At 54.3% G+C, this 22,652-nt stretch overlaps 1 protein-coding gene across 1 annotated transcript in view; it reads right to left on the reverse strand.

Moving 5' to 3' along the window:
• LOC116937442 (uncharacterized) overlaps positions 1-10,466 on the reverse strand; it is a 30,989-nt gene extending 20,523 nt beyond the window's left edge. Inside the window, exon 1 of the mRNA XM_076052561.1 lies at positions 10,344-10,466. Within this exon, the coding sequence (XP_075908676.1) occupies positions 10,344-10,394 (51 nt within the window). The 5' untranslated portion in view covers positions 10,395-10,466. The remainder of the gene's footprint in view (positions 1-10,343) is intronic.
• Positions 10,467-22,652: the final 12,186 nt, after the last annotated feature.

Raw genomic sequence — 22,652 nt, forward strand, 5'->3', positions numbered from 1 at the left:
CAACAGCTCCACACAGCAGCTCCACACAGCAGCTCTACACAGCAGCTCCACACAGCTCCACACAGCAGCTTCACACAGCAGCTCCACACAGCAGCTCCACACAACAGCTCCACACAGCTCCACACAGCTTCATACAGCAGCTCCACACAGCAGCTCCACACAGCTTCACATACAGCTCCACACAGCTCCACACACAGCTTCACACAGCTCCACACAACTCTACACAACAGCTCCACACAGCAGCTCCACACAGCAGCTCCACACAGCTCCACACAGCAGCTTCACACAGCAGCTCCACACAGCAGCTCCACACAACAGCTCCACACAGCTCCATACAGCTTCATACAGCAGCTCCACACAGCAGCTCCACACAGCTTCACACACAGCTCCACACAGCTCCACACAGCTTCACACACAGCTTCACACAGCTCCACACAGCAGCTCCACACACAGCTTCACACAGCTTCACACAGCAGCTCCACACAGCAGCTCCACACACAGCTCCACACAGCTCCACACAGCTCCACACAGCTCCACACAGCAGCTCCACACAGCAGCTCCACACAGCTTCACACAGCTCCACACAGCTCCACACAGCAGCTCCACACAGCAGCTCCACACAGCTCCACACAGCTCCACACAGCTTCACACAGCTCCACACAGCAGCTCCACACAGCAGCTCCACACAGCAGCTCCACACAGCAGCTCCACACAGCAGCTCCACACAGCAGCTCCACACAGCAGCTCCACACAGCTCTACACAACAGCTCCACACAGCAGCTCCACACAGCAGCTCCACACAAAAGCTCCACACAGCAGCTCCACACAGCAGCCCCACACAGCAGCTCCACACAACAGCTCCACACAGCAGCTCCACACAACAGCTCCACACAGCAGCTCCACACACAGCTCCACACAGCTTCACACAGCTCCACACAGCAGCTCCACACAGCAGCTCCACACACAGCTCCACACAGCTTCACACAGCTCCACGCAGCAGCTCCACACAGCTCCACACAGCTCCACACAGCAGCTCCACACAGCAGCTCCACACACAGCTCCACACACAGCTCCACACACAGCTTCACACACAGCTCCACACAGCAGCTCCACACAGCAGCTCCACACAGCAGCTCCACACACAGCTCCACACACAGCTTCACACAGCTCCACACAACTCTACACAACAGCTCCACACAGCAGCTCCACACAGCAGCTCTACACAGCAGCTCCACACAGCTCCACACAGCAGCTTCACACAGCAGCTCCACACAGCAGCTCCACACAACAGCTCCACACAGCTCCACACAGCTTCATACAGCAGCTCCACACAGCAGCTCCACACAGCTTCACATACAGCTCCACACAGCTCCACACAACTCTACACAACAGCTCCACACAGCAGCTCCACACAGCAGCTCCACACAGCTCCACACAGCAGCTTCACACAGCAGCTCCACACAGCAGCTCCACACAACAGCTCCACACAGCTCCATACAGCTTCATACAGCAGCTCCACACAGCAGCTCCACACAGCTTCACACACAGCTCCACACAGCTCCACACAGCTTCACACACAGCTTCACACAGCTCCACACAGCAGCTCCACACACAGCTTCACACAGCTTCACACAGCAGCTCCACACAGCAGCTCCACACACAGCTCCACACAGCTCCACACAGCTCCACACAGCAGCTCCACACAGCAGCTCCACACAGCTTCACACAGCAGCTCCACACAGCAGCTCCACACAGCAGCTCCACACAGCAGCTCCACACAGCAGCTCCACACAGCAGCTCCACACAGCAGCTCCACACAGCTCTACACAACAGCTCCACACAGCAGCTCCACACAGCAGCTCCACACAAAAGCTCCACACAGCAGCTCCACACAGCAGCCCCACACAGCAGCTCCACACAACAGCTCCACACAGCAGCTCCACACAACAGCTCCACACAGCAGCTCCACACAGCAGCTCCACACAGCAGCTCCACACAGCTTCACACAGCTTCACACAGCAGCTCCACACACAGCTTCACACAGCTTCACACAGCAGCTCCACACAGCAGCTCCACACAGCTTCACACAGCAGCTCCACACAGCAGCTCCACACAGCTTCACACAGCAGCTCCACACAGCAGCTCCACACAACAGCTCCACACAGCTCCACACACAGCTCCACACAGCTTCACACAGCTCCACACACAGCTCCACACAGCAGTTCCACACAGCAGCTCCACACAGCAGCTCCACACAGCTCTACACAACAGCTCCACACAGCAGCTCCACACAGCAGCTCCACACAAAAGCTCCACACAGCAGCTCCACACAGCAGCCCCACACAGCAGCTCCACACAACAGCTCCACACAGCAGCTCCACACAACAGCTCCACACAGCAGCTCCACACAGCTTCACACAGCAGCTCCACACAGCAGCTCCACACAGCAGCTCCACACAGCTTCACACAGCTCCACGCAGCAGCTCCACACAGCTCCACACAGCTCCACACAGCAGCTCCACACAGCAGCTCCACACAGCTTCACACAGCAGCTCCACACACAGCTTCACACACAGCTTCACACAGCAGCTCCACACAGCAGCTCCACACAGCAGCTCCACACAGCAGCTCCACACAGCAGCTCCACACAGCAGCTCCACACAGCTCTACACAACAGCTCCACACAGCAGCTCCACACAGCAGCTCCACACACAGCTCCACACAGCTTCACACAGCAGCTTCACACACAGCTCCACACACAGCTTCACACAGCTTCACACAGCAGCTCCACACAGCAGCTCCACACACAGCTGCACACAGCTCCACACAGCTTCACACACAGCAGCTCCACACAGCAGCTCCACACAGCTCCACACAGCTCCACACAGCAGCTCCACACAGCTTCACACAGCAGCTCCACACAGCAGCTCCACACAACAGCTCCACACAGCTCCACACAGCAGCTCCACACAGCTTCACACAGCAGCTTCACACAGCAGCTCCACACAGCTCCACACAGCAGCTCCACACAGCAGCTCCACACAGCAGCTCCACACAGCAGCTCCACACACAGCTCCACACACAGCTTCACACAGCTCCACACAACTCTACACAACAGCTCCACACAGCAGCTCCACACAGCAGCTCCACACAACAGCTCCACACAGCTCCACACAGCTTCATACAGCAGCTCCACACAGCAGCTCCACACAGCTTCACATACAGCTCCACACAGCTCCACACACAGCTTCACACAGCTCCACACAACTCTACACAACAGCTCCACACAGCAGCTCCACACAGCAGCTCCACACAGCTCCACACAGCAGCTTCACACAGCAGCTCCACACAGCAGCTCCACACAACAGCTCCACACAGCAGCTCCACACAACAGCTCCACACAGCTTCACACACAGCTCCACACAGCTCCACACAGCTTCACACACAGCTTCACACAGCTCCACACAGCAGCTCCACACACAGCTTCACACAGCTTCACACAGCAGCTCCACACAGCAGCTCCACACACAGCTCCACACAGCTCCACACAGCTCCACACAGCAGCTCCACACAGCAGCTCCACACAGCTTCACACAGCAGCTCCACACAGCAGCTCCACACAGCAGCTCCACACAGCAGCTCCACACAGCAGCTCCACACAGCAGCTCCACACAGCAGCTCCACACAGCTCTACACAACAGCTCCACACAGCAGCTCCACACAGCAGCTCCACACAAAAGCTCCACACAGCAGCTCCACACAGCAGCCCCACACAGCAGCTCCACACAACAGCTCCACACAGCAGCTCCACACAACAGCTCCACACAGCAGCTCCACACAGCAGCTCCACACAGCAGCTCCACACAGCTTCACACAGCTCCACGCAGCAGCTCCACACAGCTCCACACAGCTCCACACAGCAGCTCCACACAGCTTCACACAGCAGCTCCACACACAGCTTCACACACAGCTTCACACAGCAGCTCCACACAGCAGCTCCACACAGCTTCACACAGCAGCTCCACACAGCAGCTCCACACAACAGCTCCACACAGCTCCACACACAGCTCCACACAGCTTCACACAGCTCCACACACAGCTCCACACAGCAGCTCCACACAGCAGCTCCACACAGCAGCTCCACACAGCAGCTCCACACAGCTCTACACAACAGCTCCACACAGCAGCTCCACACAGCAGCTCCACACAAAAGCTCCACACAGCAGCTCCACACAGCAGCCCCACACAGCAGCTCCACACAGCTCCACACAGCAGCTCCACACAGCAGCTCCACACAACAGCTCCACACAGCAGCTCCACACAACAGCTCCACACAGCAGCTCCACACAGCTTCACACAGCAGCTCCACACAGCAGCTCCACACAGCAGCTCCACACAGCTTCACACAGCTCCACGCAGCAGCTCCACACAGCTCCACACAGCTCCACACAACAGCTCCACACAGCAGCTTCACACAGCAGCTCCACACAGCTTCACACAGCAGCTCCACACAGCAGCTCCACACAGCTTCACACAGCAGCTCCACACAGCAGCTCCACACAGCTTCACACAGCAGCTCCACACAGCAGCTCCACACAACAGCTCCACACAGCTCCACACACAGCTCCACACAGCTTCACACAGCTCCACACACAGCTCCACACAGCAGCTCCACACAGCAGCTCCACACAGCAGCTCCACACAGCAGCTCCACACAGCTCTACACAACAGCTCCACACAGCAGCTCCACACAGCAGCTCCACACAAAAGCTCCACACAGCAGCTCCACACAGCAGCCCCACACAGCAGCTCCACACAGCTCCACACAGCAGCTCCACACAGCAGCTCCACACAGCAGCTCCACACAGCAGCTCCACACAGCAGCTCCACACAGCAGCTCCACACAGCAGCTCCACACAGCTCTACACAACAGCTCCACACAGCAGCTCCACACAGCAGCTCCACACAAAAGCTCCACACAGCAGCTCCACACAGCAGCCCCACACAGCAGCTCCACACAACAGCTCCACACAGCAGCTCCACACAACAGCTCCACACAGCAGCTCCACACAGCAGCTCCACACAGCAGCTCCACACAGCTTCACACAGCTCCACGCAGCAGCTCCACACAGCTCCACACAGCTCCACACAGCAGCTCCACACAGCTTCACACAGCAGCTCCACACACAGCTTCACACACAGCTTCACACAGCAGCTCCACACAGCAGCTCCACACAGCTTCACACAGCAGCTCCACACAGCAGCTCCACACAACAGCTCCACACAGCTCCACACACAGCTCCACACAGCTTCACACAGCTCCACACACAGCTCCACACAGCAGCTCCACACAGCAGCTCCACACAGCAGCTCCACACAGCAGCTCCACACAGCTCTACACAACAGCTCCACACAGCAGCTCCACACAGCAGCTCCACACAAAAGCTCCACACAGCAGCTCCACACAGCAGCTCCACACAGCTTCACACAGCAGCTCCACACAGCAGCTCCACACAGCTTCACACAGCAGCTCCACACAGCAGCTCCACACAGCTTCACACAGCAGCTCCACACAGCAGCTCCACACAGCTTCACACAGCAGCTCCACACAGCAGCTCTACACAGCTTCACACAGCAGCTCCACACAGCAGCTCCACACAGCTTCACACAGCAGCTCCACACAGCAGCTCCACACAACAGCTCCACACAGCTCCACACAGCAGCTCCACACAGCAGCTCCACACAGCTCCACACACAGCTCCACACAGCTTCACACAGCAGCTTCACACAGCAGCTCCACACAGCAGCTCCACACAGCTTCACACACAGCTCCACACAGCTCCACACAGCTTCACACACAGCTCCACACAGCTCCACACAGCTTCACACACAGCTTCACACAGCTCCACACAGCAGCTCCACACACAGCTTCACACAGCTTCACACAGCAGCTCCACACAGCAGCTCCACACACAGCTGCACACAGCTCCACACAGCTTCACACACAGCAGCTCCACACAGCAGCTCCACACAGCTCCACACAGCTTCACACACAGCAGCTCCACACAGCAGCTCCACACAGCTCCACACAACTCCACATAGCTCCACACAGCTCTACACATGCGACTGTCACCCTGCAGCGTTTTGAATTCTGCGATGCCACAACCACTACCGGCACCAGAACTCTTTCAGTGCCCCCCCCCACACACACACAAAGACAAAGGTGTCCCGTATAGCCTTAACAGACTGTAAGGACAAGTGCTGTTAGCGAGCTGCACCTATGAAGGCCGGCACTGCACACTAGGGGGTGGGTGGCCAGCACCACGCCCGGCCGCCTTTGTCTCCCCAGTGTCCATGTTTACACACTGCACCAGGTACTCGTGTTGAGGTTGAGTCGACCTAGGGGAGACGCAAGACCGGCTCAGATAGCTCAACTGCCACTAATGTTAGCAGTGGCCGGCAATCAAACCGAGATGACAGTCCACGTTCCCATGACGGGGAATAGTCTATCCATCGGGCGACTTGTGTTGACTTGGTCATAATCTGAACTTATTACATTTCTATTGCGTGTCCACATGCCTATGGAAGGGGTCAAGTCTGTCCAAATGTGGGTGACCATCATTCAGTGAGTGAGTTTAGTGAAGGCCTGAGAGAATGAGTTCATTTATGATCAGATTATGTAACTATTCATTGAATGAGTGAATGTCGAAATAAGTTAATAATTGGACGAGTGAGTGAAGGAATGATTAACGGGATTATGATTTAATACATGAATGAGTCGTGCATTAATTATTTAAGGAATGACCAAATAAATCAATGAGTGGATAAGTGAATGGTTATGGGAATTAGTGTGTGAGCGAGTGCGTGCGTGAGTGAATGAGTACATTAATGTGAGTGTAAATATATGAATGAGTCGTGAATGACAAATGTAATGAATGACCAAATCAATGAGTGTATAAGTGAATGGTTATGAGAACGAGTGTGAGAGCGAGTGATGTGATGAATGAATGCATGCGCGAATGGATGAGTGCATGTCTGAGCTGATTGTGAGTCAGCGAATAATCTTGGGTGAATTCACAAATGATTGAATTAAGTGAGTTAACACAAAAGTGAATCATCTAAGAAATTAACATATGAATAAGCGAATGAGCGGTTGAATAGTTTAATCAGGAGTGAGTCAATACGTCACTGAATGAGGTTTTGACACGTGTGAGTAAATGGATTAGTCATAGCGTGAATGAACGAGTTTGTAATTAAATAACGAGTTAAGTGATTAAGTTCATAAGTGAGTGAGGCAGTGAATACGTGATTGTGTGAATGAACGAGTAAGCGAATCAGTGAGTAAATGACGTCAATGAATGAGCATGTGATTATGTAAATGAATGAGCATGTGATGACGTAAATGAATGAGCATGTGATGACGTAAATTAATGAGCATGTGATGACGTAAATGAATGAGCATGTGATGACGTAAATGGGAGCGTGCATGAATGAACAAACGAATGGATGAGTAGTTTAACGAACACGGGAACAAGGTGATTATTAGGTCAGTTAATCCATGAATGAATGAATGAGAAAGTGAACGAGAGTGTGAATGAATCGTTGAAACGTTACTTAATGAGTGAGCGAGTAAGCGAATGAAGGAATAATTGAATGAGCAAGGGATTAAATGAGTTATTTAGTGACTGCGTAAACGAACGAGGGATTGGATGAGTGAATGAGTAAGAGAATGAGTGAGGGAATAAGTAAATGAACGAGTCAGTTAATGTGTGAACGAATGAGTAAGCCGATGAGCAAATGAATGAAAGAAAGAGTGAAATAGCAAGGGAATGAGTAAGCCAAGTATCAAATGAGTAAGCTAATGAACGAGTGATTTAATTAGTGTGTGGGTCAATGCATTTGTAGATGAAATAATGAAATGAGTAGGCCAGTGACTGAGTAAATGGGTGAGTGGAATAGTGAATAATAAGGTATGGAACTAGTAAGCTGATGAGTGAGACGATAAAGGAAATTACATGAATGAGTGACTGAATAAGTGGATGAATTTGTACGTTAAAGACTGAGTCATAGGTGAGTGAACGAGTACGCGAGTGAGTGAATGTATAAATGAATGATTTATTTAATAACCGAATAATTGAGTGAATGAATGAGTGACTGAATCAGTGAATATGTGAATTCATGAGTTACAGGTGAGCGAAGGAGTCAGCTAATGAGTAAGTGAATGTATAAACGAATGAGTGATTTAATAACTGAACGATTGAGTGAATGAATGAGTGACTGAATCAATGGATATGTGGATTCTTGACTCACGGGTGAGAGAACGAGTCACCTAATGAGTAAGTCAATGTATAAATGCATGAGTTATTTAATAACCGAATGATTGAGTGAATGAATGAGTGACTGAATCGGTGAATGTGTGAATTCGTGAGTCACGGGTGGGTAAATGAATCACCTAATGAATGAGCGAGTGCTTGAGTGAATGCCCAAACAAATTAGCGATGTAAAAAGTGCGATCAATTGGTGAACGCAAGAGCGAATGAATGAGTGAATGGACAATTGAGTGAATGAGTCAGTGAATCAGTAAATGTGTGAACGAGTGAGCGAGCGCTTGAGTGAGTGGATGCACGGACGAATGAGCGATGTAGCAAGTGCGATCAACGGGTGAACGCGAAAGTGAATGATCGAGCGAGTGAATGAGTGAATGAACGAGTGAGTGAATGAGTGAATGGACGAGTGAGTGAATGAGTGAATGGACGAATGAGTGAATGAACGAGTGAGTGAATGAGTGAATGGACGAGTGAGTGAATGAGTGAATGGACGAGTGAGTGAATGGACGAGTGAGTGAATGAGTGAATGGACGAGTGAGTGAATGAGTGAATGGACGAGTGAGTGAATGAGTGAATGGACGAGTGAGTGAATGAGTGAATGGACGAGTGAGTGAATGAGTGAATGAACGAGTGAGTGAATAGACGAGTGAGTGAATGAGTGAATGGACGAGTGAGTGAATGAGTGAATGGACGAGTGAGTGAATGAGTGAATGGACGAGTGAGTGAATGAGTGAATGGACGAATGAGTGAATGAGTGAATGGACGAGTGAGTGAATGAGTGAATGGACGAGTGAGTGAGTGAATGGACGAGTGAGTGAATGAGTGAATGAACGACCGAGTGAATGAGTGAATGAACGAGCGAGTGAATGAGTGAATGAACGAGCGAGTGAATGAGTGAATGAACGAGCGAGTGAATGAGTGAATGGACGAGCGAGTGAATGAGTGAATGGACGAGTGAGTGAATGAGTGAATGGACGAGTGAGTGAATGAGTGAATGGACGAATGAGTGAATGAACGAGTGAGTGAATGAGTGAATGGACGAGTGAGTGAATGAGTGAATGGACGAGTGAGTGAATGGACGAGTGAGTGAATGAGTGAATGGACGAGTGAGTGAATGAGTGAATGGACGAGTGAGTGAATGAGTGAATGGACGAGTGAGTGAATGAGTGAATGGACGAGTGAGTGAATGAGTGAATGAACGAGTGAGTGAATAGACGAGTGAGTGAATGAGTGAATGGACGAGTGAGTGAATGAGTGAATGGACGAGTGAGTGAATGAGTGAATGGACGAGTGAGTGAATGAGTGAATGGACGAATGAGTGAATGAGTGAATGGACGAGTGAGTGAATGAGTGAATGGACGAGTGAGTGAGTGAATGGACGAGTGAGTGAATGAGTGAATGAACGACCGAGTGAATGAGTGAATGAACGAGCGAGTGAATGAGTGAATGAACGAGCGAGTGAATGAGTGAATGAACGAGCGAGTGAATGAGTGAATGGACGAGCGAGCGAATGAGTGAATGGACGAGTGAGTGAATGAGTGAATGGACGAGTGAGTGAATGAGTGAATGGACGAGTGAGTGAATGGACGAGTGAGTGAATGAGTGAATGGACGAGTGAATGAGTGAATGAACGAGCGAGTGAATGAGTGAATGAACGAGCGAGTGAATGAGTGAATGGACGAGCGAGTGAATGAGTGAATGGACGAGTGAGTGAATGAGTGAATGGACGAGTGAGTGAGTGAATGAGTGAATGGACGAGTGAGTGAATGAGTGAATGGACGAGTGAGTGAATGAGTGAATGGACGAGCGAGTGAATGAGTGCATGGACGAGTGAGTGAATGAGTGAATGGACGAGTGAGTGAATGAGTGAATGGACGAGCGAGTGAATGAGTGAATGGACGAGTGAGTGAGTGAATGAGTGAATGGACGAGTGAGTGAATGAGTGAATGGACGAGTGAGTGAGTGAGTGAATGGACGAGTGAGTGAGTGAGTGAGGACGCACACCGTCACCCTCACCATCCCCACTCGTCCCAGCAGCGCCGCCCACCACAGCGCCGCGCGCAGCATTGCACCGCCCGGGGTGACCCGAGGGGTCTCCTGGGACCCCGCTCCTGGGACCCCGCTCCTGGGGGTCCAGGCTGTAGCGCTGCGTCGTCTTCCTCTGGCTCAGCGTCCCGCCGTCTCGAGGGGGTCCCCGTTCCAAGGTCTGGGGCCTCGGGGTGCGGAGTTCAGTTTTGGGATCCAGCTCTGGGGGGGTCTGGGGTTCGGCTCAGCGGGTTCCAGGGTCCGGCCGGGGGGGGGGGGGTCTGGGGTGGCTGCGGGGGTCCCGGAATTCGACAAATCCCCGGCGCGTTGTCACTCAGACAAAGTCCCCGTCTCTGGGCGCTGTCCGTGGTGCTGATCTTGGGTTCCTGTGATGGTGATGGTGGTCCTGCTTCGCCGGTCTTTGGTGTCTTGGGCCCAGGTTCTAGCCCCCTGGTTCAGGACCGACACCCGCTCTGCGGACCGCGTTCCTTGCCTGTACCCATGGTTCTATGTCGGGTTCGGCTGGGTCCGGTCCAGGTTCCAGTCGGGTTCAGTCCCGGTTCGGTTGGGTACGCTTCGGGTCCGCTTTGGTCCGGTCCAGGCGCGGTTGGGTTCGGTTGGGTCTGGTTGGGTCCGGTTGAGTCCGGTTGGGTCCGGTTGGGTGCGGTCCAGGTCCGGTTAGGCCCGGTCCGGGTCTGGTCTGGGTCCGGCTCGGTTGGGTTCGGAGTCGAACCTGGGACGGGCAGTCTGGGGTCGGATGGACCGAGGGTCGCCCGCTGTCACCACGCGCTCGTTGCAGAAGAGATCTTGCGGATGATGATGATGGTGACGCTGATGATGATGGTGGCGCGTGAGTGTGGTGATGACAATGGTAGATGCGAGTGAATCGATACAAGGTGATAGAGAGACGAGGTGATGGGTGGGTGGAGAGAGACGAGGTGATGGGTGGGTGGAGAGAGACGAGGTGACAGAGAGACGAGGTGATGGAGAGACGATGTGATGGGTGGGTGATGAGAAACGAGGTGATAGAGAGACGAGGTGATGGGTGGGTGATGAGAGACGAGGTGATAGAGAGACGAGGTGATGGGTGGGTGGAGAAAGACGAGGTGATGAGAAACGAGGTGGTAGAGAGACGAGGTGATGAGTGGGTGATGAGAGACGAGGTGATAGAGAGACGAGGTGATGGGTGGGTGATGAGAGACGAGGTGATGGAGAAACGAGGTGATGGGTGGGTGATGAGAGACGAGGTGATAGAGAGACGAGGTGATAGAGAGACGAGGTGGTGCTTGAAAAGCGAGTGAGCGCACGAGCGCACGGACACACTGAGACACACACACACAGACGCACACACACACAGAGAGACGCACACACACACAGAGAGACGCACACACACACAGACGTACACACACACACACAGAGACGCACACACACACAGACGTACACACACACAGAGACGCACACACACACACACACAGAGACGCACACACACACAATATGCACACACACAGACGCGCACACACACAGAGACGCACACACACACACACAGACGCACACACACAGAGACGTACACACACACACAGAGACGCACACACACAGACGCACACACACACACAGAGGAGAGAGAGGAGTGAGGCTCCTCACTCGCGTGCCGTCTCTGCCCTCTCTCTTCTCTCTTCGCGACCCTCCACTAACATCTCTCAAACCTCGCACACCAAAGTTGACTCACACACAAACGCACACACACACACAGAGACGCACACACACACAGACACAGACACACACACAGACACACACACACAGACACACACACAGACACACACATACACACAGACACACACACAGCCACACACACACACACACAGACACACACACACAGACACACACACAGACACACACACACACAGACACACACACACACAGACACACACACACACACACAGAGACACACACACACAGACACACACACACAGACACACACAGACACACACACAGAGACACACACACAGACACACACACAGACACACACACACAGACACACACACAGACACAGACACACACACAGACACACACACACAGACACACACACACACAGACACACAGACACACACACAGCCACACACACACACAGACACACACACACACAGACACACACACAGACACACACACAGACACAGACACACACACAGACACACACACAGACACACACACACACAGACACACAGACACACACACAGCCACACACACACACAGACACACACACACACAGACACACACACACACAGACACACACACAGACACACACACACACAGACACACACACACAGAGACACACACACACACACAGACACACACACAGACACACACACACAGAGACACACACACAGAGACACACACACACACAGGATCGTGTTTACAAGCGCACAGGCCGGGCTGCTGTCTGTGAGGCTCCCTGCGCTCTGTGTTGACGCGCGGAGTGCGATCGGTGGTGGGACGACGATCGGTGGTGGGACGACGATCGGTGGTGGGACGACGCTGAAGACACTCGGCACGAACTGAGTGCCACTCGCGAGTGAATCCGCGGAGGAGAGAGGAGGAGGGGGGTGCAGGGCATGGGGAGAGAAGGGAGGAGGTGGTGGGGGGGGGCGATGAGAGGGGTGGGGGGCGGGAGGAAGACTCCCCCAGCGTTTGTCAAGAAACCAACAGACGAGCAGATGCAGACGCACAAAGACAAAGATTCCCCGTGGAGGCATAACACCAACATCATCATAAACATCATCAACATCATCACCACCATCACCAGAAGGATCATCACCACCACCAGATATCCCCCGTGAAGCCTTTAACAGACGTTTTGGGGAAAATGCTGTTAGCGAGCACCTATGAAGACCGCCAGAACCACGCCCGACCGCCTTTGTCTCCCCATTGGCGATGTTTACTCACTGCACCAGCCTCACTGATTTGAGGCTGAGTCGACCTATGGGCAGGGCCAGGACAAGTTCACGTGCTCGTCAGCGGTGTTGGCCCTGAGCGGGAATCGAATTCGGGTGGCTAGGTTCGTGGCGCTGCACGCTAACCGCTGCGCCACCGCTCCCCAAAGACAAAGACATAAGCACCCCGTATAGCCTAGAACAGACTGTTGGGGCAAGTGCTGTGAGCGAGCACCTATTAAGGCCAGGACGGCACACGAGGGGGTGGGTGGCCAGCACCACGCCCGGCCGCCTTTGTCTCCCCAGTGGCGATATTTACACACCGCACCAGGTACTCATTTGAGGCTGAGTCGACCTAGGGGAGGCCCAGGACCTTGCTCAGATAATCGTCACTGGAGTGGGCCGTGAGCGGGAATCTGGTTCGTGTCGCAGCGTACTCACCACTGCACTGCCTCTCCCCGCCCACAGACGCACAGAGACGCATAGAGACACGCACAGAGACACGCACAGAGACACAAAGACAAAGGTCCCCCGTAAAGACTGTAACAGACTGCTGGGGCAAGTGCTGTTAGCGAGTAGCACCTATGAAGACCGGCACGGCACATGAGGGTGTGGGTGGCCAGCACCACGCACTACCGCCGTTGAGAGACACGAACACTGAGACACACAGAGACACGCACACAGAGACACGCACACAGAGACACGCACACAGAGACACGCACAGAGACACACAGAGCCACGCACACAGAGACACACACAGAGCCACGCACACAGAGACACACGGAGACACGCACACAGAGACGCGCACAAAGAGACGCGCACACAGAGACACGCACAGAGACACGCGCACAGAGACACACGGAGACACGCACACAGAGACACGCAGAGCCACGCACACAGAGACACACGGAGACACGCACACAGAGACACGCACACAGAGACGCGTACAAAGAGACGCGCACTCAGAGACACGCACACAGAGACACGCAGAGCCACGCACACAGAGACACGCAGAGACACGCGCACAGAGACACACGGAGACACGCACACAGAGACACGCAGAGCCACGCACACAGAGACACACGGAGACACGCACACAGAGACACGCACACAGAGACGCGTACAAAGAGACGCGCACTCAGAGACACGCACACAGAGACACGCAGAGCCACGCACACAGAGACACGCAGAGACACGCGCACAGAGACACACGGAGACACGCACACAGAGACACACAGAGACACGCAGAGACACGCGCACAGAGACACACGGAGACACGCACAAAGAGACGCGCACACAGAGACACGCACACAGAGACCCGCAGAGCCACGCACACAGAGACACGCAGAGACACGCGCACAGAGACACACGGAGACACGCACAAAGAGACGCGCACACAGAGACACGCACACAGAGACACGCAGAGCCACGCATACAGAGACACATGGAGACACGCACACAGAGACACATGGAGACACGCACACAGAGACACGCAGAGCCACGCATACAGAGACACATGGAAACACGCACAGAGACAGATGCACACACACGCACAGTTAAACCCCGCATTTGTCAGATGATATTAAAAAAAAGTAAATTAATGTAAACAAATAGTTTAATGTAATAGTATGTAACAATGCACATATTATATACTTTAGCAAACACATTGTCATGCATAATGTATACAAAATACGCGCTTTAATATGTTACGTTGCGCATGATGTATATGAAGGATGTGCGTGGGTAATGTGAATTAAAAACGTGCTTGGGACAATACGTTAGGGGTGGGGGTGGGGGAGGGGTGGAGGGGGTGGGGTGAGAGGGGAGGGGTGAGAGGGGAGGGGTGGCGGGGAATGGGGGAGGGGAGGGGTGGAGGGGGGTGGGGTGAGAGGGGAGGGGTGAGAGGGGTGGGGTGGAGGGGGATGGGGGAGGGGAGGGGTGGAGGGGGCTGGGGTGAGAGGGGAGGGGTGGAGGTGGTTGGGGGGAGGGGTGGGAGAGGAGGGATTGGGGGGAGGGGTGATAGGGGAGGGGTGGAGGTGGATGGGGGGAGGGATTGGGGGGAGGGGTGATGGGGGGGACCGGCTCCCCGTGAGTATTGCACAGCACGTGACCCACGACGACTCTGGTATTTGTTGGTCTGGACAATAACACACACACAGAGTGTGGTGTTGTTGTCACACACACAGACTAACACACACTCAACAACAACCGCCATTCGCCACTAAGTGGCGGTGACGTCACCACGACGACGCTTGTGCCAGGCCATGTGCACCTTGAGGCCACGTGAAGTGTCGAACACCCGGTGGCAGGAGGTCATGGGCAGACCCAGGTGCTACGGGTCGACTGACTGAGATGACTGGCTGATGCACCACCTGTGCCCCCTACTGTGCCAACCTGCTGTGCTTTAGCCACCCGGCGCTCCGCTCGTTGTTGTGAGCGTCGCTCCTCCGCCCTCCGTTGTTGTTGGAGGGCGACTGCCTCCAACTGCCCAGTAGCCTCAAGGTGCACCTAGCCTGGCACCGCCCCCAGTAGCCTCAAGGTGCACTTAGCCTGGCACCGCCCAGTAGCCTCAAGGTGCACCTAGCCTGGCACTGCCCGCTAGCCTCAAGGTGCCCAGTAGCGTCCTTCACGAGCCTCCTCCACAGAGGCCGATCTTGACACCGCTGGTACCAGTAATCGGCAAGTCCACTCAGCTCCACGTCCTCCCGTACCACATCACTCCATCTCTTCTCTAGCCCGTGCCGCGCCCGTTTAGCCCCCTCAATCCGGCCGAACAAAAGCTGTTTCGGCATGCGGTGGCTGGGCATGCGGGCTACATGACCCAGCAGCCTTGCCCGCCGGAGGAGCTCACCGATGGGACCTTGCCCAGATATTTCAAGGATTTGTGAGCTCCTCACACAATCCAGCCTGGTTAAACCCAGGATGGATCGTAGGCAGGCCAGCCTAAATGTTTCCAACCGGCGAAGATGCTCCATTAAGGGGGACCACGTTTCGCAAGCGTAGAGAAGGGAGGGAATGACCTTGGCCGAGAAGACCTGAAGCTTAGTGCGGAGCGACAGACCAGGTAGCTTCCACACAGCGTTACGCTGTTTGTGTGTGTCAGTGTGTCAGTGCGTGTGTGTCTGTGTGTTTGTGTGTGTGTGCCCGTGCGTGTGTCTGTGTGTTTGTGTGTGTATGTCTGTGTGTTTGTGTGTGTCTATGTGTGTGTGTCTGTGTGTGTGTGTGTCTGTGTACTCATTTGGTAATAGCTGCTCATTCAGAGGAGGAGTTGGAGACACTGCTGCTGAGACTGGAGCGTGCCACTAAGAGATGGGGCCTTACCATCAGCCCCACCAAAACTAAGCACCTGCCTGGGTATTTTGTACCATCGGATACTCCACCCCCACAACTCCCAATCGGTGATGGGGCAGTTGTGGAGAGAGTGGAGAGTTTCCCATACTTGGGCAGTGTGCTTATGACCGGCTCCAGCTTAACAGCAGAGGTCTCACTCCGAATCAGTCGAGCGGCAATATCTTTTCATCGGTTGCGTAACGCTGTGTGGAAGCTACCTGGTCTGTCGCTCCGCACTAAGCTTCAGGTCTTCTCGGCCACGGTCATTTCCTCCCTTCTCTACGCTTGCGAAACGTGGACCCCCCTAATGGAACATCTTCGCCGGTTAGAAACATTTACTGTAGGCTAGCCTGCCTACGATCCATCCTGGGTTTAACCAGGCAGGATTGTGTGAGGAGCTCACAAATCCTTGAAAGATCTGGGCAAGGTCCCATCGGTGAGCTACTCCGGCAGGCAAGGTTGCGTTGGCTGGGTCATGTTGCCCGCATGCCCAGCCACCGCATGCCGAAACAGCTTTTGTTCGGCCAGATCGAGGGGGCTAAACGGGCGCGGCACGGGCCAGAGAAGAGATGGAGTGACGTCGTACAGGAGGACGTGTAGCTGAGTGGACTTGCCGCTGACTGGTACCAGCAGTGTCAAGATCGGCCTCAGTGGAGGAGGCTCGTGAAGGACGCTACTGGACAGTTGGAGGTAGTCGCCCTCCAACAACAACGGAGGGCGGGTGAGCGACGCTCACAACAACGAGCGTAGCGCCGGGTGGCTAAAGCACAGCAGGTTGGCACAGTAGGGGGGACAGGTGGTGCATCAGCCAGTCATCTCAGTCATCTCAGTCAGTCGACCCGTGGCACCTGGGTCTGCCCCGTGACCTCCTGCCAGCGGGCGTTCGACACTTCACGTGGCCTCAATGTGCACATGGCCTGGCACAAGCGTCGTAGTGACGTCACCGCCACTTAGTGGCGAATGGCGGTTGTTGTTGTTGTTGTTGTGTGTGTCTTTGTTGTGTCTGTGTGTGTCTGTGTTTGTTGTGTGTCTGTGTGTGTCTGTGTTTGTTGTGTGTCTGTGTGTGTCTGTGTTGTGTCTTTGTTATGTGTCTGTGTGTGTCTCTGTGTCTGTGTGTGTGTTTGAGTGTGTCTTTGTTGTGTGTCTCTGTGTGTGTCTGTGTTGTGTCTTTGTTGTGTGTCTGTGTGTGTGTTTGTTGTGTGTCTGTGTGTCTGAGTGTGTGTCTGCATGTGTCTGTGCCTGAGTGTGTAATTGGTGCAGGCTATGTGTGTGTGTGTATGCAGGCCGTGTTGGTGTGAGTGGGGCGTGTTGTATGTAGATAGATGAGTGCGTGCGAGGGGCTCGTAACCCCCTCCAGCTTGCACTTGGTTCTACCAAGCGCCACCGTGGGAACACCAAAGCGACCTCGTGCTAGAGGCCAGGGGGACAGTCGCTCACGGTGTCTTCCGGTCAAACTCCATCCGGCACAGCCAGGAACAGGAGAGCACTGAGATTGGCCACGTGGGATGTCCGGAGGAGAGGTTGCCACTCATCTGTCTGGTGATGGACCGGTACCACCTGGACCTTTGTGGAGTACAGGAGGTCCGGTGGACCGGTTCTGGCCCCAGTTATCATGAGGGGTGGACAGTTCTCTACTCGGGGCAGGAAACTACCAAACAGCAGGGAGCGGCACTTCTTTTGAACAAAATAACAACAGGGGTGTGGGCGCGTGGCGGTGAGGTGTGGGAAGCTGTAAGCCCCGGGTTACTGTGGGCTCGCATCGCCATCATCAAGGGGCGAGGAGGGGTGATGGTGGTTGCTTACGCCCCCATCGAAGCTGAACAAGGCCGATGAGTCAGACGCCTTCTATAACTTCCTGTCCCAGGTGCTAGCTAAAGTGGCCCCTTGGGATAGAGTCACTCTGTAAGGTGACTTTATTGCCCGAGTGGGTCGTGACGCAGAAACCTGGGTTGGAGTGATCGGAAGGCATGCGCCAGATCAGCACAGAAATAACTGAAGGAGGCTGCTCGACTTGTGTGCAGCCCATGGGCTTGCAAATTACGATCACGCTGTTCCGGCATCGGCGCATCCACACAACATCATGGATGCACGCTGGGTCCAAGCAAGAACATCTGCTGGACTACCTAGTAACGGAACAGTGGCTGCAAGCCCGTGTCCTTGACACCAGGACCTACCATGGAACTGATCTGCCCACTGACCATCGACTAGTCATATGTAAGATGCTACTGCCATTCTTCCACTCCGGTGGTGGGTGTCCATCTAGGACCCCATTCAAACCCACAGTGGCCTGGTCTCAGCTAGCTGAGGATAGTTGCAAGCAGGAATTCAACATCACGCCCCCCTTCATCTGATGCTGAAGGGAAATGGGCGAGGTTCGGGACTGTGGCTCATGCAGATGCAATGGCTGCGTTGGGAACACGATCCAAACCTCCCCAGAGACCCTACCTGAAGGAGGAGGTGTTCCAACAGGTCCACTCCCGTCGTTTACAAAATCCAACATCGGAGAATAAGGAGGCTTACCACAGCCTTCGCTGGGAGATTCGGGGAGCCGTGTGGCGCTGCAAGGATGAGTGGTGAGGGCGGATTACTGAGGAGATGGAATCTGCCTCAGTAGCCCGCAATCACGAGTCACTATTTAATTCCATCAAGAAAGTAACTTGCAGCGCCTCACCTATCACCATCCTTAAGGGAAAGAACGATAACCCGACCTCCGACCCCCAGGAACAGGGCTGCAGATTTGCAGAGCATTTTCTGTGAGGTCTTGGGGGAGGAGAATTCCCTCAGCCCAGACAACATCGCGGGGCAAGGTGGGGACGACCCTGCTAGGGCTGCGGTGCCTCAAATATTGGCAGAAGTCGCCACCCCCTGTGAGTGGGTGGCTGAGGTGCCATCCGTGGAGAATGTGCGAGGGGCGATCCCAAGACTGAGACGAGGAAAAGCGTCGGGCAGAGACGGGCAGAGACGATCTCCCAAGTGAAATGCTGAGGGAGGGTGGCATCTGTGTGCAGACTGCCCTACATGACATCATCACAACTATCTGGACCACAGGACGGGTTCCACAGGATTGGAAAGATTCCCTGGTGGCCCCCTTTTTAAGAGGGGGAGCCACACAGATTGTGACAGCTAGAGGGGCATCTCACTCCTCAGTGTGCCAAGAAATATCCTGGCAAGGATTATCGCCTTGCCAGGCACGCTGAGGAGAGGCTTGCAGAGCCCCAATGCGGTTTCAGACCAGGGCTGTCCTACACAGATACCATATTCTCTGTCTGTCTGCTACAGCAGAGGGGTAGGGAATTCCAACAAGACCTGCATCTCTGCTTTATTGATCTGGTCAAGGCCTATGATACCATCAGTAGGCCTGGGCTGTGGGGCAGTTCTTCGTGCTTTCGGAGTCCCTGACTGCTCATAATAATTAAGGGCCTTCATGATGGTGGACAGGCCCGGGTAAAGCTAGGCCGCCAGGAGTTGGAGCCATTCCCTGTTCACCATGGGGTGCGATAGGGATGTCCTCTGGCCCCACATTATTGAACAATGTTTTACCACATAGTTCGAAAAGCTTTCCATGGCTATACCAGAGGAATTTCCATCTGGAACAGATGCAACGGGAGGCTGATCGATGCGCGCGTGCGGTCGAGGGATGGCTCCCTATTGCTCAACCACGTTATGTATGCTGATGATTTGGTAATAGCTACTCATTCAGAGGAGGAGTTGGAAACGCTGCTGCTGAGACTGCAGCGTGCAACTAAGAGATGGTGCCTTACCATCAGCCCCACCAAAACTAAGCACCTGCCTGGGTATTTTGTACCATCGGACACTCCACCCCCACAACTCCCAATCGGTGATGGGGCAGTTGTGGAGAGAGGGGAGAGTTTGCCATACCTGGGCAGTGTGCTTATGACCGGCTCCAGTTTAACAGCAGAGGTCTCACTCCGTATCAGTAGAGCGGCAAAATCTTTTCATCAGTTGCGTAACGCTGTGTGGAAGCTACCTGGTCTGTCGCTCCGCACTAAGCTTCAGGTCTTCTCGGCCACGGTCATTCCCTCCCTTCTCTACGCTTGCGAAACGTGGACCCCCCTAATGGAACATCTTCGCCGGTTAGAAACATTTAGGCTGGCCTGCCAAAGATCCATCCTGGGTTTAACCAGACTGGATTGTGTGAGGAGCTCACAAATCCTTGAAAGATCTGGGCAAGGTCCCATCGGTGAGTTCCTCCGGTGGGCAAGGCTGCGATGGCTGGGTCATGTTGCCCGCATGCCCAGCCACCGCATGCCGAAACAGCTTTTGTTCGGCCGGATCGAGGGGGCTAAACGGGCGCGGCACGGCATAGAGAAGAGATGGAGTGATGTGGTACAGGAGGACGTGGAGCTGAGTGGACTTGCCGATGACTGGTACCAGCGGTGTCAAGATCGGCCTCTGTGGAGGAGGCTCGTGAATGACGCTACTGGGCAGTTGGAGGCAGTCGCCCTCCAACAACAACGGAGGGCGGAGGAGCGACGCTCACAACAACGAGCGGAGCGCCGGGTGACTAAAGCACAGCAGGTTGGCACAGTAGGGGGCACAGGTGGTGCATCAGCCAGTCATCTCGGTCATCTCGGTCAGTCGACCCGTGGCACCTGGGTCTGCCCGTGACCTCCTGCCCGCGGGCGTTCGACACTTCACGTGGCCTCAAGGTGCACATGGCCTGGCACAAGCGTCGTGGTGACGTCACCGCCACTTAGTGGCGAATGGCGGTTGTTGTTGTTGTGTCTGTGTGTTTTTGTTGTGTGTCTGTGTGTGTGTCTATGTGTCTGTGTGTGTGTCTGTGTGTGTCTTTGTTGTGTGTCTGTGTGTGTCTCTGTGTGTGTCTTTGTTGTGTGTCTTTGTTGTGTGTCTTTGTTGTGTGTCTGTGTGTGTCTGTGTTTGTGTTGTGTCTTTGTTGTGTGTCTTTGTGTGTCTTTGCTGTGTGCCTGTGTGTGTCTTTGTTGTGTGTCTTTGTGTGTTTGTGTGTGTGTGTCTGTGTGTGTCTGTGTGTGTCTTTATGTGTTGGGAGCGGTGGCGCAGCGGTTAGCGACCTGAGTTCGATTCGCGCTCACGGCCAACACCGGTGACAATTATATAAACCGATCCTGGACCTCCTCTAGGTCGACTCAGCATCAAATGAGTACCTCGTGGCGGTGTGCAAACATCGCCACTAGGGAGACAAATGTGGCCGGTTGTGGTGCTGGTCACCCACCCCCTCGTGTGCCGTGCAGGCCTTCATAGGTGCTGCTGACTAACAGGAGCACTTGCCCCAAAGCGTGTGTAGACTATACGGGGGACCTTTGTTTGTGTCTGTGTGTGCACGCGACATCTGCTGAGATGCGCGTTCAAAAACAATAATTTACATCACCATCGTCATCACCATCATCATTATCATCGCCACTATCACCACCATCACCATCACCACCACCACCATCACCACCATCACCGCCACCACCACCACCATCACCACCATCACCACCACCATCACCACCACCACCACTACCATCACCACCATCATCACCACCACCACCATCACCACCATCACCACCACCACCATCACCACCACCATCACCACTATCACCATCACCACCACCATCATCACCCTCACCATCACCACCACCATCACGACCATCACCACCATCACCACCACCATCACCACCACCATCACCACCACCACCATAACCACTATCACCATCACCACCACCATCACCATCATCACCACCACCATCACCACCATCAACACCACCACCATCACTACCACCATCACCACCATCCCATCACATATCACACACATATCACAAATACAAAGATCCCCCGTGTAGCCTTAACAGACTGTAGGGGCAAGTGCTGTTAGCGAGCACCTATGAAGGCCGGCACGGCGCACGAGGGGATGGGTGGCCAGCACCACGTCCGACCGCCTTTGTCTCCCTAGTGGCAATGTTTACACACCGTACCAGGTACTCATTTGAGGCTGAGTCGACCTAGGGGAGGCCCAGTACCGGTTCAGATAATCGTCACTGGTTTTGGCCGTGAGCGGGAATCG

The sequence above is a fragment of the Petromyzon marinus genome, chromosome 56 (assembly GCF_048934315.1).
Source record: "Petromyzon marinus isolate PM22_M1 ecotype Great Lakes invasive population chromosome 56, UKy_Petmar_22M1.pri1.0, whole genome shotgun sequence".
Lineage (NCBI taxonomy): Eukaryota > Metazoa > Chordata > Hyperoartia > Petromyzontiformes > Petromyzontidae > Petromyzon > Petromyzon marinus.